Source organism: Festucalex cinctus, chromosome 14 (assembly GCF_051991245.1).
Source record: "Festucalex cinctus isolate MCC-2025b chromosome 14, RoL_Fcin_1.0, whole genome shotgun sequence".
NCBI classification, from domain to species: Eukaryota; Metazoa; Chordata; class Actinopteri; order Syngnathiformes; family Syngnathidae; genus Festucalex; species Festucalex cinctus.
The window spans coordinates 2,146,750-2,160,819 of record NC_135424.1 but is presented as its reverse complement, the minus strand read 5'-3'; the positions used below and the strand labels follow the sequence as shown (position 1 = coordinate 2,160,819).

The 14,070-nt window shown below is 37.0% G+C and overlaps 1 protein-coding gene across 1 annotated transcript; it reads right to left on the bottom strand.

Annotated features, from left to right (window-relative positions):
* Positions 1-4,634: 4,634 nt before the first annotated feature.
* Positions 4,635-13,231, bottom strand: perp (p53 apoptosis effector related to pmp22). Its single transcript, XM_077494527.1, has 3 exons — positions 12,819-13,231; positions 9,060-9,200; positions 4,635-6,973 (listed from the first exon to the last, which is right to left on the bottom strand). Exons 1-3 carry the CDS (start codon positions 13,021-13,023, stop codon positions 6,762-6,764), a joined length of 558 nt encoding a protein of 185 aa, XP_077350653.1. The 5' UTR covers positions 13,024-13,231; the 3' UTR covers positions 4,635-6,761.
* Between the last annotated feature and the right edge of the window lie 839 nt (positions 13,232-14,070).

Below are 14,070 nucleotides of genomic sequence, written 5' to 3'. Positions count from 1 at the left end.
ATTGATTTGATCCTGTTTACCGCTAGCAGTTCATGGGCTCCCCCAAGTGGTACATGAAAGAATCACTGCCTGAGTACAGTTCAGTCGTATTTAACTTTGAATTATGCGTATTATCGCAGTAAGACTTTCAATGCATTTGATTCTTAACAACAGTTTTTAAACATTTATATGGTAATGTACACACTGTGCATAATATTACATATACTTTTTAGGAATAAAACGTCTTTCTTGTTTTTGTTTAACATTTAGGCTTACTCTGCTACAATATGTGGAGAGCTTAGTACTTTTTTTTTTGTGCTTTTTGCTGTGCAAAGTTTGAGAAGCACTCTTCTAGACATTTGGAGTTTTGGAGAGAATGTGAAAGGAAAGGAAAACTTGGCAGGGAAGACAAAAATCTGATATTGTGCATTTTAGCTTGTCTGTTTGTTCTTCGCCGCTTTCGTTTGCGTTGTTTGTGTCCCAACAGTGGAAAGCACCTTTTCTTTTTATAGGCTACTCGCAAGGAAAGTCCAAATATTGTTGGTTTTTTTACAATTACAAATTAATTAATTAAACAAACAAAAAATATAAAATTACTTAATGTTGCTATCGTATTATGCAAAAAATAAATTACCATAAATATAAAAGTTCAATAGAAATGTCACAAAAAATTGAAACAAAGGTAACCAAAAAAAAGAAAAAAAAGGAAAAAAAAAACGAAAAAAATGAAAAAATGAAAAAAATGAAAAAACAAAAACAAAGGTAACCAAAAAATAAAATCCGCTAAAAAAATAACAAGACGACAAAATAACAGCACATGAATTATAACTGATTTAAAAAGGTTGAGAATCACCCACATCATGTTCTGACAGTATTGACCTAAAGTAACTTTTTGACCCATTTTTTTCCGCCCCACCAGTCCCCAAAAGCATCCGGGCGTCTTCCTCTAGTGCTGGTATGAGGTGTCGGGGACACACATTTCGGGGGGGAACCCTCTTGACAACTCTCAACTGGAAAGCACCTTGAAGGTGGATCGAAACCAACACCCACTACAATTAACAACCAAAAAATTAAAAACAAAACTTTACTTGACATCGTTTTGGGAGTGTATGTATGAAATCATCATCATCATCATCATCATCATCATCATCCTAACCACAAGGTTGACTTGCACACTTGACAGAAGAGAGTAGACTTCGAGTAGCATATGTGAAAAAACGTTGCCAGGAGCGCAGCGTGGTTCAGTAGGTGCTACAATTATGCAAATAAAATATAATATTACGAGGCCAGCACTGCGCGATTGGCTGGCAACAGGTCCAGGGTGTCCCCCACCTACTGCCCAAAGCCAGCTGAGATAGGCTCCAGCACCCCCCGCAACCCTTGTGAGGAATAAGCGGCCAAGAAAATGGATGGTGGATTACGAGGGCAATTTTAATATACGTACAAAAATGACAAATTAACAAAGCAAAACAAAAAAGATAAAAATGAAATAAAATAACAAAAACAAAAAACTAAATAAAAATGCAATTATGTATTAATTAGACTGAAATGAAAATACAGATCAAATAAAAAATAACAATAAAAAATACAAATACAATAAAAAATTGGATAAAACAATTAAAATAATAAAATAAATTCTAAATAAAATTTTGCATTACAATGTATGTAAAAATAAAAATGAAAAACAAACAAACAACAAACAAACAAACAAACATATAAAAGACTAAAAATATAAAACATCACAAATAAAACATACAAAATAAAAATTAATTAAAAAAATAATAATTCAACAAAACACATTAATTCCCCAAATAAAATAAAACCAAGAAATATTAAGATAACAACACTATCAAAATAAATACAAATACAAACTATGAAATAAAATAAAGCCATCAAAAATAATGCTAATGTAAATGTAACTAACTATTAAAAAAACAACAACAACAACAACTTTACAAATACCTTGAAATTAAAACATAGTAAAAGCCTATTTTTCTAATGTTAATCCTTGACTCGTATGTCACACAGATGAACTTTCTTTAATACAAAAGAATGCAGTGCATTAGATTTTAGTTGAGTGCAACGCACGCTATCAACCAGCAGATGGCGTAGTGTCACTTCCTAAAAACATTACTCGTCATGATTTGTTGACTTCCATTACTATCAATGTGGAAGTGAACACCCGTTTATTGCGGGGGATGGGTACCGTCCAGACTCACCCTCAATAGGTGAAAATCCGCCATATACGGAAAACCATAAAGCCAACATGTTGTTTTTTTCCATAAAAAAAAACATAATAAACATATTTGAATGTTGACCTGATTTGCTTCTAATTGCTGATTTATAGTTATTGTAGTAGCAGGAAGGAGAATTAAAAATTTGGTAGGGCCACCCCTATCGGGAAGTTTTTTTTTCTTCTTCTTCACTTCTTCATCCACTCAATTAAAAACCTGCTCCCACGTTCACAAGCCCGTGTCACTTTCTCCCGCCCATCATGATGACACGCAGTCGTCATTCCCCGCCCTGAAACCGTCAACACACATGTACAGTACACGCACACGCAAACACACACTGGGCTGGGAGCAAAGTCAGATTCCACACGGAGGCCCTTCCCAGGGTGGGGCCCCAGTGACTGTGGATGACTCACTAGCTGCTTATCGCTAGTGCGTGAGTGTGTCGAGCACAAAGTTCAGCAACCTGTTTGCAAGCAAAACATTTGTTTTTGACTGCCAGTAGTAAAGATGGCACTTTAGCTTAGCATTCCTGTTAGTTGTTTACCATTTAGCTTAGCATGACTGTCTGTTGTTTAGCATTTAGCTTAGCATGCCTGTCCACTTTTTTTTTTTTTTTTTTTTTTTTAATAATTATTCTTTTTATTTTTAAATTTAGTAAGGTTCCTGACTGTATTTTGAGTTTAGCTTAGCATTTACTGTCTGTTCTTTAGCATTTAGCTTAGCATGACTGTCTGTTGTTTAGCATTTAGCTTAGCATGCCTGTCCACTTTTTTTTTTTTTTTTTTAATAATTATTCTTTTTATTTTTAAATTTAGTAAGGTTCCTGACTGTATTTTGAGTTTAGCTTAGCATTTACTGTCTGTTCTTTAGCATTTAGCTTAGCATGACTGTCAGTTGTTCAGCATTTAGCTTAGCATTCCTTACCACTTTTTTTATTTATTTAATTATTCTTTTTATTTTTAAATTTAGTAAGGTTCCTGACTGTATTTTGAGTTTAGCTTAACATTTACTGTCTGTTGTTCAGCATTTAGCTTAGCATTCCTTACCACTTTTTTTTATTTATTTAATTATTCTTTTTATTTTTAAATTTAGTAAGGTTCCTGACTGTATTTTGAGTTTAGCTTAGCATTTACTGTCTGTTGTTTAGCATTTAGCTTAGCATGACTGTCAGTTGTTCAGCATTTAGCTTAGCATTCCCGACCACTTTTTTTTTAATTTAATTATTCTTTTTATTTTTAAATTTAGTAAGGTTCCTGACTGTACTTTGAGTTTAGCTTAGCATTTACTGTCTGTTGTTTAGCATTTAGCTTAGCATTCCTGTTCACTTTTTTTTTTATTCTTTTTTTTTTTTTTAAATTTAGTAAGGTTCCTGACTGTATTTTGAGTTTAGCTTAGCATTTACTGTCTGTTGTTCAGCATTTAGCTTAGCATTCCTTACCACTTTTTTTTATTTATTTAATTATTCTTTTTATTTTTAAATTTAGTAAGGTTCCTGACTGTATTTTGAGTTTAGCTTAGCATTTACTGTCTGTTGTTTAGCATTTAGCTCAGCATAACCGTCCGTTATTTATCTTTAAGGTTAATGTTCCTGTGTGTTGTTTATTTATTTCAGTAGTTGAGTGACTGGCTTAGCATTCCGGTCAGCAGCACCCACTTATCTTACGAAAAAAAAAAAAAAACGTAAACATGATGGAGGTCTGGGATTTCGTCACACTGTCTTGTCAGAGGATTTTATGGCTTTGATTTTGACAGAAGGAACGATAGTTGAACAAAATCCATCCGGAGTTTTAAAAGTTATTGTCATTTCAAACATGTCTTTTTATTTATTAATACATTTTTAAATCATTATTATTTTTTTAAATGTAGTTTTTTTTTGTACAAATAATTTCATGGCTTAAATGTTCAATTAAAAAAAAAACTGTTCAATTTAAAAAAAAATCCGGTAAACTGTTGAATTTTTCTATATATCTTTTTTTTTTTTTTTTTTTTTTTTTAATTCTGTACAGTAATATTTTATTTTTAACAATCTCAATACTTTTTCATTGTCGTTTGGGCAACTTTCCCCCCTCCCACAAATTTATTTGAATTCCTAATTGTTTCCACTTCTGGGTTTAAAAAAAAAAAAAAAAAAAAAAGTTACTATAATAGTACACATTGTGTTCAGGGTTCTATTATTATACGAATGGATTACTTTTGCTTTCTTTATCCCGAATACTGCATGCCGTTGCACTCTTTCCTTTCCAACCCCTCCCCGTAAATGTCAGCTTTACGGATGACACACCTGCTGTGTAGGCGGCGCGCATTGCAGCAAAGACAGACGTCTAACCGTGACACATGGTGATATTCGTCATACGGACAATATTTGCAGCCACCTAAAGCAATCTGAGGTGTGGTGTTTTATTCACTGGAGAAACAAGTCCATTTTGTCAAAACAAAACCGTTTATTGCATAAAAATACAAACTACACACACACACAAAAATAGAATCACTTCACACTACAGCAGAAGAACGATAAGAGGCAAACAGTTCATGAAAACAACGTGAGACACCCACAGGAAAGACTAAAAAGAGCGTTAATACAGTAATAGTACAGTAGTCGTCTTTTTCAACCTGCACGCATGCAACCTGCCACCATCAATCCCTCAATTCAAATATTCATCATATACTGCCGTCTTTTTGCTTAATGCTTTTTTCCCCTCTATATGAGTTGTTTGACTACAATATGCTCTTTTTTTTTTTTACTCACATAGCACATCAAGCAAGGAGGTCTTGAACAGGATCATGAATGATGCAAAATTAAAGGCTAAAAAAAAAAAAAAAAAAATCTGACCATTGAGCAGCTAAGGCACATCAGATGAAGGATTTTGGTGTTTTCTTTACTGAATAATGTTAGTTCCCTCCTTTATTAGGTCAAATAAAACCCAAAACACACAGATTATCATAACAAAAAACCAAAACAAAAAAAAGACAATTGGGGTCCATGTTGCTCCCTTTAAACCAACAACAACAACAAAAAAAACCTTAAAGTTAATATGACAATCAAGGCAGCTTACACATTCTGACATCTTTTTAAAATCCCTAAAAGATGAAATATCACAAAGTATATCTTAGCGCAATGACATCTACTGCAAAGTGAAGTTAATCCCCAGCTTCGTGCCTTTCGAAGAAATGACACAAATAAAGAACGTGCAAGGCAAAAAAAAAAAAAAAAAGACAAAGAAATGAACAAATGCCTAGAAAAAAAAAAAGGTGCAAAGATAACTTTTAACCACATTTTATATGCACTGTGTAAAAAGACAAGAAGCGAGCCATTCGCAATTCCAATGTGCGAAATTTCCGTCCACTGAGTGGGGAATCTTTTTCCTATCTCTTGAATGTATGAAAAATAGCACACAATTACCCCCCCAAAAAAATGCTAATTGACAAGTATTTTTGATGCCATTTGTTTTTACAATCGTGTGATGGACCGGAACAAACTCTTCAGATCAATCGCTCAGGAATGCACTCTCCGAATCATTGGCTCCAGAAACAATTGCTTCAGAATCAATTCACGCCACCAGATGAAACTGAAACTGTTTCAATTCCCAAACTGAAAAGATCATTTTTGATCCTACCGGTTGGTTCAAATTGCATGGCGAGCTGGATTAATCGCTGTCGATCAAATTGCTCCAGATCAAGCACTTCAGATTCAACGCTGCTGATCAATCGCTTCAAATCAATTGCTTCATTGAAATCATGAGCATTTCTGATCCCAATTTCTGTTCTTCGAATTGCACGGTGGGTTGGATAAAATGTTCTGGGGTCAAATTATCCGGGCCCTTTTCCTCAGAACTGATGCCCCGGATCAATCGCTCCGCATCAATCGCTTCAGAACTTTTGTCTGCTGCAAATCAATCGCTCAGATCAAACTGTTTGGATCAATCGCCAAATTGAAAGCATGAGCATTTTTTTTTTTTTAAATCTCATTTGTTGTTGGAATTACACGGTGGACTGCATCAATTGCTCTGGATTAAGTTCTCCAAAAGAAAATTCAAAAACGAACGCCTGGGATCAATCACTTCAGATAATTTGCTCCAAAATCAATCGCTCCAGATTAATAGAACATTTCAGAACAATCTCTTCGGATCATCTGCTCCGGAACATTTTTCTGCGGATCAATCGCTTCAAATCATTCGCTCCCGAAATCAATTGCTCTGGATCAATCGCCAAATTGAAATCATGAGCATTTTTTTTTTAATCCCAATTGCTGTTCAAATTGCACAGTGCGGATCATAACGCTCCAGATCAATCGCTCTGGATCGTAATCGCTGCACTTCAAAAAGTCCAGATCATAAACTCTGGAACAATCACTCGGGGTCAATCACAATGACGTGTAGGCACTTTGGTGACGTTTCATAATGAGGGACAAAATGGTTACGAACTGACAATGCCGACGCGACCTCCATCTTGAATTGGGGGCGATAGTGTACAAATGTTCCAAGATGGAGGAAGACATGCTGCTGGTTTGGGTTTGGGGGGGCATTTGCGGGGGTTATTGGGGGGGTGCGTTTAGGCAGACGTGTAGAGGTACTTGGTCTTGGCCAGTCCGGTGAGCTCGTCCTCGTAGCGCGGCAGGCAGCAGAAGAGCACGGCGCAGCCGATGCACAGCAGCGTGGCGCCCCAGGCGAAGCCGTACGCCCACGTGTAGTAGTAGTGGCCCTCGAAGATCTGCTCGTTGAACTTGACCGGGTAGATGATCAGCGCGATCACCTGCAGCACCACTGCACAGGAAATTGAACATCGAACTTTCAGTTTTCCTGCCCAAACACTCAGCTAGTTTCAGGCATTGAGATTTTGTTAGGCGTGGAAATAAAAAAAACCTGATTTTGTGTTTTCTCGAGGACAAGATGACAGCGGCGCTAACGAGAGCGTGAGGAAAATACTTCCACACCGACGTGAGACACTTTTTGGTCGCAAAATACGTGACATCAGCAACTCGGCGGTGAGTCAACATTAAGCAATCACGTCTGCGCTTTTCCAGAAAACAGAGTTGACGCCCTAAGTGAGGAGTTTTGACAGGATTTCAGGCTGCTCGATTATGGGAAAAATAATAATATTATTTTGGCAATAATTGAAATCACGATTATTATTTTTTTTTGGTACAAAACAAGAAAATGTCTAATGGGATACTTCCCTTATTTAGCCCATTATAGCAATAAAAAGTTAATATTTTGCCTATAATAAATTTGACATTTTCATTATTTTTCATGCTGTTATATATTACGGTAGTCAATATTTGTTCATGTTATCATACCTATAATCAGTTTTATTTATTCCCATCAATCTACACAATGTCAATGGAACTGTGATCTTAAAACCAAGTGTGATTTTTTTGGCTTACTGTTTTAAACCCCAACTCAAGTATCAAGCACACGTGGCGTCATGAAGTGAACGTTCTTCCCGACATTCAACCAATGGTGACACAACCAAGCCCTCCCTTCGCTCAACACTTTTTCTTTGGGATTGGATCCCTCCCCACCAACTTACAGAAAGCGTCAACATTTTTTACTGCTCTCTGCTTTCACTCCTCTGTGCGACCTTTTGTTCCTCAGCACTCCCACGGCAAAGCTCAACGTGAGCCAGCGCTCAAGGAAACCTTTCGCAAAGCCAAGTGGGGAAACAAACGTGTTCCCGTTCCTCCCGTGCATGTATAAGCCCGAGTGGGTTTGCAAGCCAAAGCCTTTGCCGTCCACGGGATATAAAGCCCCAGTCCCCTCGGTAACGGCAATACAGTGTGGAGGAAACGTGTGGAAGGGGGCACTTTTTTACAGTAGGGAGCTGTTTCCGTGGTAACGCCACCTTAAAACGCTAAACAACTCCATCCTTAACTCAAAAAAAAAAAAAAAAAAAAAAAGCTTTGTCTTAAAAACACTGAATATCGTCACTTACATGCTGGAACAGTTTGTTAAGCATTAGATTCTGATTTCTTTATTTATTAAAATTTATTCTAATTAAGCCCCAAAATGAATTAGGACATTTTGGTTCTTATAGCACTATTATTATTATTATTATTATTATTATTATTATTTTTATATTTATCATTTATTTTTAGCAAATTCTTTTTGAATATAATTTACACTAAAATGTAATGATAATTGTGCTACAAATTACAGATTCAACATAGTTTTGAAATGCATGTTTTTTTTTTTTTTTAGCTCAGTTTTATTTAACATACATCACTCTAAGTACTCAAAGATTTATTCTTATTTTTATCCTCAAAATACAAATATTTATGTTCCATATATTCCATTTGGTGTCCGCTAGTGTTACATTTTTACATAGCATCACTGTCTACTTTAAAGATGTTTTTGGATAATTAATATAATTACAAATATAAATATTTGTCTGCTTTTATATGTTTATATTTATATCGGACATCTTTCCATAAAATTGTAACAACGTACAGAATTACATCAACTGTTAATTGCAATTCCAAAAATACCCACAATGGATCAAAAAATGTGATATAGTATAGTATATATACAAAAGTTAATTTTTCAAAAATAGTTTACCCCCTAACACATACTTTAAACACATTTATAGACGCATTGTAAAAGTATTTTTTAACACACACAAAAGTATCAAATGTATAGAAAAAAACTGTAGGGATGTGCCTTTTAGGGGCGGGGCCTTGCGAGGTGGCATGCGGCCTCTGTTGTGCTATATTTTACTCTTCTCCTGCCGTTTAACGAATGGCTGGAAAGTATATTGTCAGCTGCGGCTCTCCTTTCCCCACATGCTCGGGCATCATCGTAATTAAGTGCACTGTCAAACCCGATAAAAACAACTCGTGTGTGCATTTCTTACCGACAACGATAAGCATGACTCCGATGACGGGCAGCAGCGTGACGTTGAGCGTGCAGCAGAGCGCCACGCAGGACAGGATGAAGGCGCCGATGAGGATGAGGAGGCCGAGGATCATCAGGGCGGCCACCGCCTGCGCCCACGCTGCACATGCAACACATAAACAAATACACTCGTCAATAAACAAACAAACAAACAAAACGGAGTCTCCGTGTCATGCTAAATGTATAACGGCATGTATGTATGTATGTACATTGTTCGTTAGCGGAGCTCAATTGATTATGATGATGATGATGATTTATGTTCCAGGTTGATATGAAGCGAGGTCTGCCACACCCCACAAGCGCACGCTCGCCTTCTGCGGCGCCACGTGACGTTCTCCAGATGGAACCCGTATAGAATAGAAACGGCAAGTCTCCGTGCTGGCTGTGAAGGAGCTCGTGGGAAAGTATAGCGGCAAAAATACAAAACCAGCGTTTGCACCTGTTTTCCCCGGGTAAGATTTGAGTGCCACGAAATGCATACAATATTAAAAAATAATGAAGTACCAAGTCGAAAACTGATTTATGGATTAAGTTTTTAAAAAAAATTTCACTACTATTTTAATGGCTGTTTTCTTAAGGACATTAATTTTTCCAGCTATTTTTTTAAATTAGCTTATTTTATTAAGTAGAATATTGACATATCTAGATTTGTTTTCAACTATTTGGAAAAAAATATGTTGAGAACACTTTTTTTTGTGCAATAATTGTATTATCAAATACTACGATTTTTTTGTAGTTATTTTACTATTACAAATTAGGATACATAACACACAAAAAAATACAATTTCTGTATTATCATATATAGGGTATATGTACACAATTACTTTTAAACATTTTTCTAATAAAATAAAATATGTAAAGAACAATAAAATATTGTATGTATATCTTTAATTTTTAATGTACAATAGGCCATACAATTTTTTTGTATAATTATTTTATTATCAAATATAATACATACACATTTTATTTGTTTTGGGTTTTGTTTTTAAACACAAAACATATACTGTACAATTAATGGATGATTATTACATATACAAGATGTATTATGTACATATTTATTTTTATCTTTTTTTAAATACACACATCCCCTGTATTAAAAACACTATGTAGTACACATTCTAAAAACATTTTGATTAAAATTTGTTATAACAGAGTCAGTGAAATTGAGTGATTTAAAAAAAAAAAAAATACAATTCAAAATGCTTACTAATTAATCTCATAAACGAGTTCAAGGATTTTTTTTTTTTTTCAAAGTGTAATTTTATGCACATTCTAATGTATTTTGCCCAGATACAATTTGGAGTCTGATCATAGTTTGTCATGTTTGTCTAATTTAAAGCTCTTTATTAAGCAACACAGTCAGGCCAAGCAAGCCTTGCGCTCACATCCATTTTGTCGTTACTGGATGGATCAGCCAACACCTTCAATTATTCATACCTGTGTGTGTGTTTTTACTAATGCCTGGCTACCTGGCCTGAGGCATGTCTTACAAACACACATTCAGTCGACACACCAGACGTGTTGAACAGGTTGGTTCTTCTCACGGCCCTCAACAATCCCGTTTGGCCGACAATCAGCGAAAACGTTGAATCAGACATAGAGCAGGTGTCTGTTGAATTTCTCACTACGTTAGTAAAAGGACGAATTAGCTTAGCTTTACTTGTATGTATGTCATCTATACAGTGGACCCTCATCAAACAAACACAATTGATTTTAGCAGACTTAACTGAATTTATTTGCCCATAAGTTATTTACAGGTTGAGGCACAACTCAAAGCCACTTATGCAGCGCCAGCTAGCTAGCTAACGATGAGCTTCACCTGGCTATGTTGGAGTTAAAGGCGTTCCAAAATCGCTCCAAAGTCAGTAATAAATTGCCCCCGTGGCGGTGAATAAGCAAAATTTCAGGTAAATATCTGACAAAGTCATAATCCATGCTAAGCTAACCTAAGATTGACACTGCTAGCATGCATAGTTGTGGGTGTTCGTGGTCACTTTTCACAGAGGTCAAAGTAGAGAATGTTCAACTTTGAATAGCAAAATAGCAGAGAAATTTAATATCTGTTTGGACTTGTTTAACATAACTGTAATTGAAAATGAATTATGATACGCTACGCCGTATATCTGGCGGGTGGATTGGCCTACAAGGCGTACGAGTTCCACTTGGGCTTTAGATTGTTGTTTGAGTTTTGATGCAGATTTCCTGTAAAGTTACAAGTTAAAATCCGCATTGTTCTACCTCCAAACTGCTCGAGATTTTACTCTACTACTAAATAATAGAGTAATGCAAACTTCATTTGTGTTATGTACAAGGCTAATTTGTCCATTTTGATCCAAACAACGTTGCAATCATCCCCATTGTTCCAGTTGTGTTAGTTCCGTCTTTAAATCAAACAAGAAGTGGGTCCAAACAACTCAACAGGAAGTGGAAAGTGCCTGCCGGGTTCGCCTCCGCGCTTCACCGAGACGTCAGGAGGAATATTCACGACTGAACGACCACACCGGCGCTGGTTCGCCAAGTACGGGACAAAAGTGCCCTGTGTTATGCGGCGGTGTTGTCATGGTGCTGGGTGCAAAGAAGTGCAACAAATGAAAGGGGAAGTTGAGGAAACATTCTTGAGGAGGACATGCAGAAGATGGAATTCATCCAGAAGTTAAACACTTGATCGTTTTAGACTCCCAATCAGTGAATCAACAATAGAAATAAAGGCAGCCATTTGCTGCTTTGATCCAGGGGACAATATTCATTTTGTTACAGTTCACTAGCAAAAGTCATAAACTACAACACACTATACCTCTATAGATGTTGAGGACGACAACTTTGAAATGATCAGACTATGAATCTAGTTGTAACTTGTGTTATTCGGGATTAAAAAATAAATAATAAATAATAACACCTTTTAGCTTCTTTTGTCCAAGATTGTAGACTTGATGGCGGTCTGGGCTCTCGTAATCATTGCAGTGTTTTCTCTGTTTACTGTATGTTCCCTCTATAGTATACTAAGTATAGTAACTGTGACATAGATCTCACATTTTTTCTTTACCCCGATTGCAAAATATATACTCAGTGGCTACACAAAGATTTATTTGGCGTTACAACACGTAACCGCTAGTTTAACGTATTTTAATCCTGTCCTATCATGTCTTAATTTGTGCTGTTCTGAATCCAGATGGAACTTTTACTTTCTAGTTTTTATAGTCCAAGACTGCCACCTTGGAGTTCCACTGTATTAAAATAGAATACACTTGTGCCAGAAACGTTCCACAACCGGTCTCACAAATGGTATTTTTCACATTCAAAACTTCAACTTGGGTTTGAAATCTGACTTTTGTGACAGTTCTGGAAGCCTCCTCATCATACCTACTATTGCACGATCAATAAATTCACCAAATCTCCCTCAAATTGTCATTTGTAACTTTTTTTTAACTCCCCTTTTAGCTTTAAAAGTAAAAAATTGTAGCCTTGGTGGAGGTCTATGCTCTAGCAGGCATTGTAGTCTTTTTCTGTTTGTGTTCTCTGCCCGGATATGATAAGAGAGAAGAAGGAGGAGGGGCAGAGGATTCCAAAGTTTAGGCCTCCCTACCCCCACCCTCACTCTGAGCTGGATTCTAGCAAGGTGTTGCATTTTTCCCACTTTAGTGCGCATGCATCACCACTCCAGGGCTATTTCATTTTCACGTCGCCGCAGTTAATGATCGTATAGTCGCGCGCCACTTACGGAACTCCATGAGGGACTTGCCCTCCCACTGGTCGTTACGTCCGTGGTACTGCTCCCACATGCTGGCGTAGTGCGTCTTGCCCTCCTCGTCCGTCACCCAGCCCGACGTGGCGGCGATGGCGATGATGTCGAAGATGATGGCGAAGAGCAACAGCAGGGGTACGATCCACCTGCAGCGTGGGTAGGCGATTCCGCAGCGGAACATGGCGAGCTTCGGACGGGTCAACGAAGGGGAGGAAGAGCGGTCTCGACTGTCTGGCTGCCCTGATTGTGTTGGTGTGCGGCGCTGGCTGGCTTTTTACTGTCTTTGTGTGTGTGCGAGAGAGAGAGTGAGGTGGGAGGGAGACTAGAGGGTGGGGAAAAAAAACATAAAAAAACGCCACACCCGAGTGTGCAATGCAGCCGTCAACCTGCTTTGGGACGTACAGGGTTGGACTTGTCTGCCTTGCAAATGAAGCCCAGCCCAGTTCGGTTGGAAGGAGCGGGTCATGTTTCACCCTCACGCAAAGATGTCGTGTCATGTCAGCACCACTGTTCGATCCATGGGTGGTTTTGGTCATTGTATGTAAATTAATCCCGGGTGGGGGGGGGGCACCTGTTCCGAACAACGAAAACTGAACTTGCTGCCGAAGCAAATTTGAAATGAAATGTTGTTGTGGTGACGCTGTTTCACCGCACGGTGGCAGCCAAAACTTGTCCAAACACACGATCGCTCAAGTGTGGCTCAATGCCGCCCCCTGTTGGCCTTTCACTTGCATTAACTACACTTTGATTGAAAAAACCCAAGGTAGAAAAAATAAATGAACTTTCCATGAATAATAGATGGTACTAATGACTAATAAGATCGTTAATACATTACAAATTACAATAGACTAGAAAGGGTGAACAACAACATTAATGGCAATTGGCGCCTGTTTTTTTTGTTTTTTTAAGAGAAAAAATGCTTGTTTCTAATGGTTGAATCGAGGAGACTGCACTCTTGTTTGTTGGATTTCATTTTTTTTTTTATTTTGTTGTTCGAAAATTTTCAAATATGACCTTTAGGGAACTATAAACATTTATAATGACACATTCACCAATTACAAAAATTGCATACACGGTGGACGTATAAAATATGAGCTATCATAACAAATGATTTTATATGTATTTAAAATTAAATATTTATAATAAATAAAAAATAATATTAATCAACTCATTTAAAACTACGTTGTGACTCCGTGATTTCGCACTATCGCGGGGCATTCTGGGATGT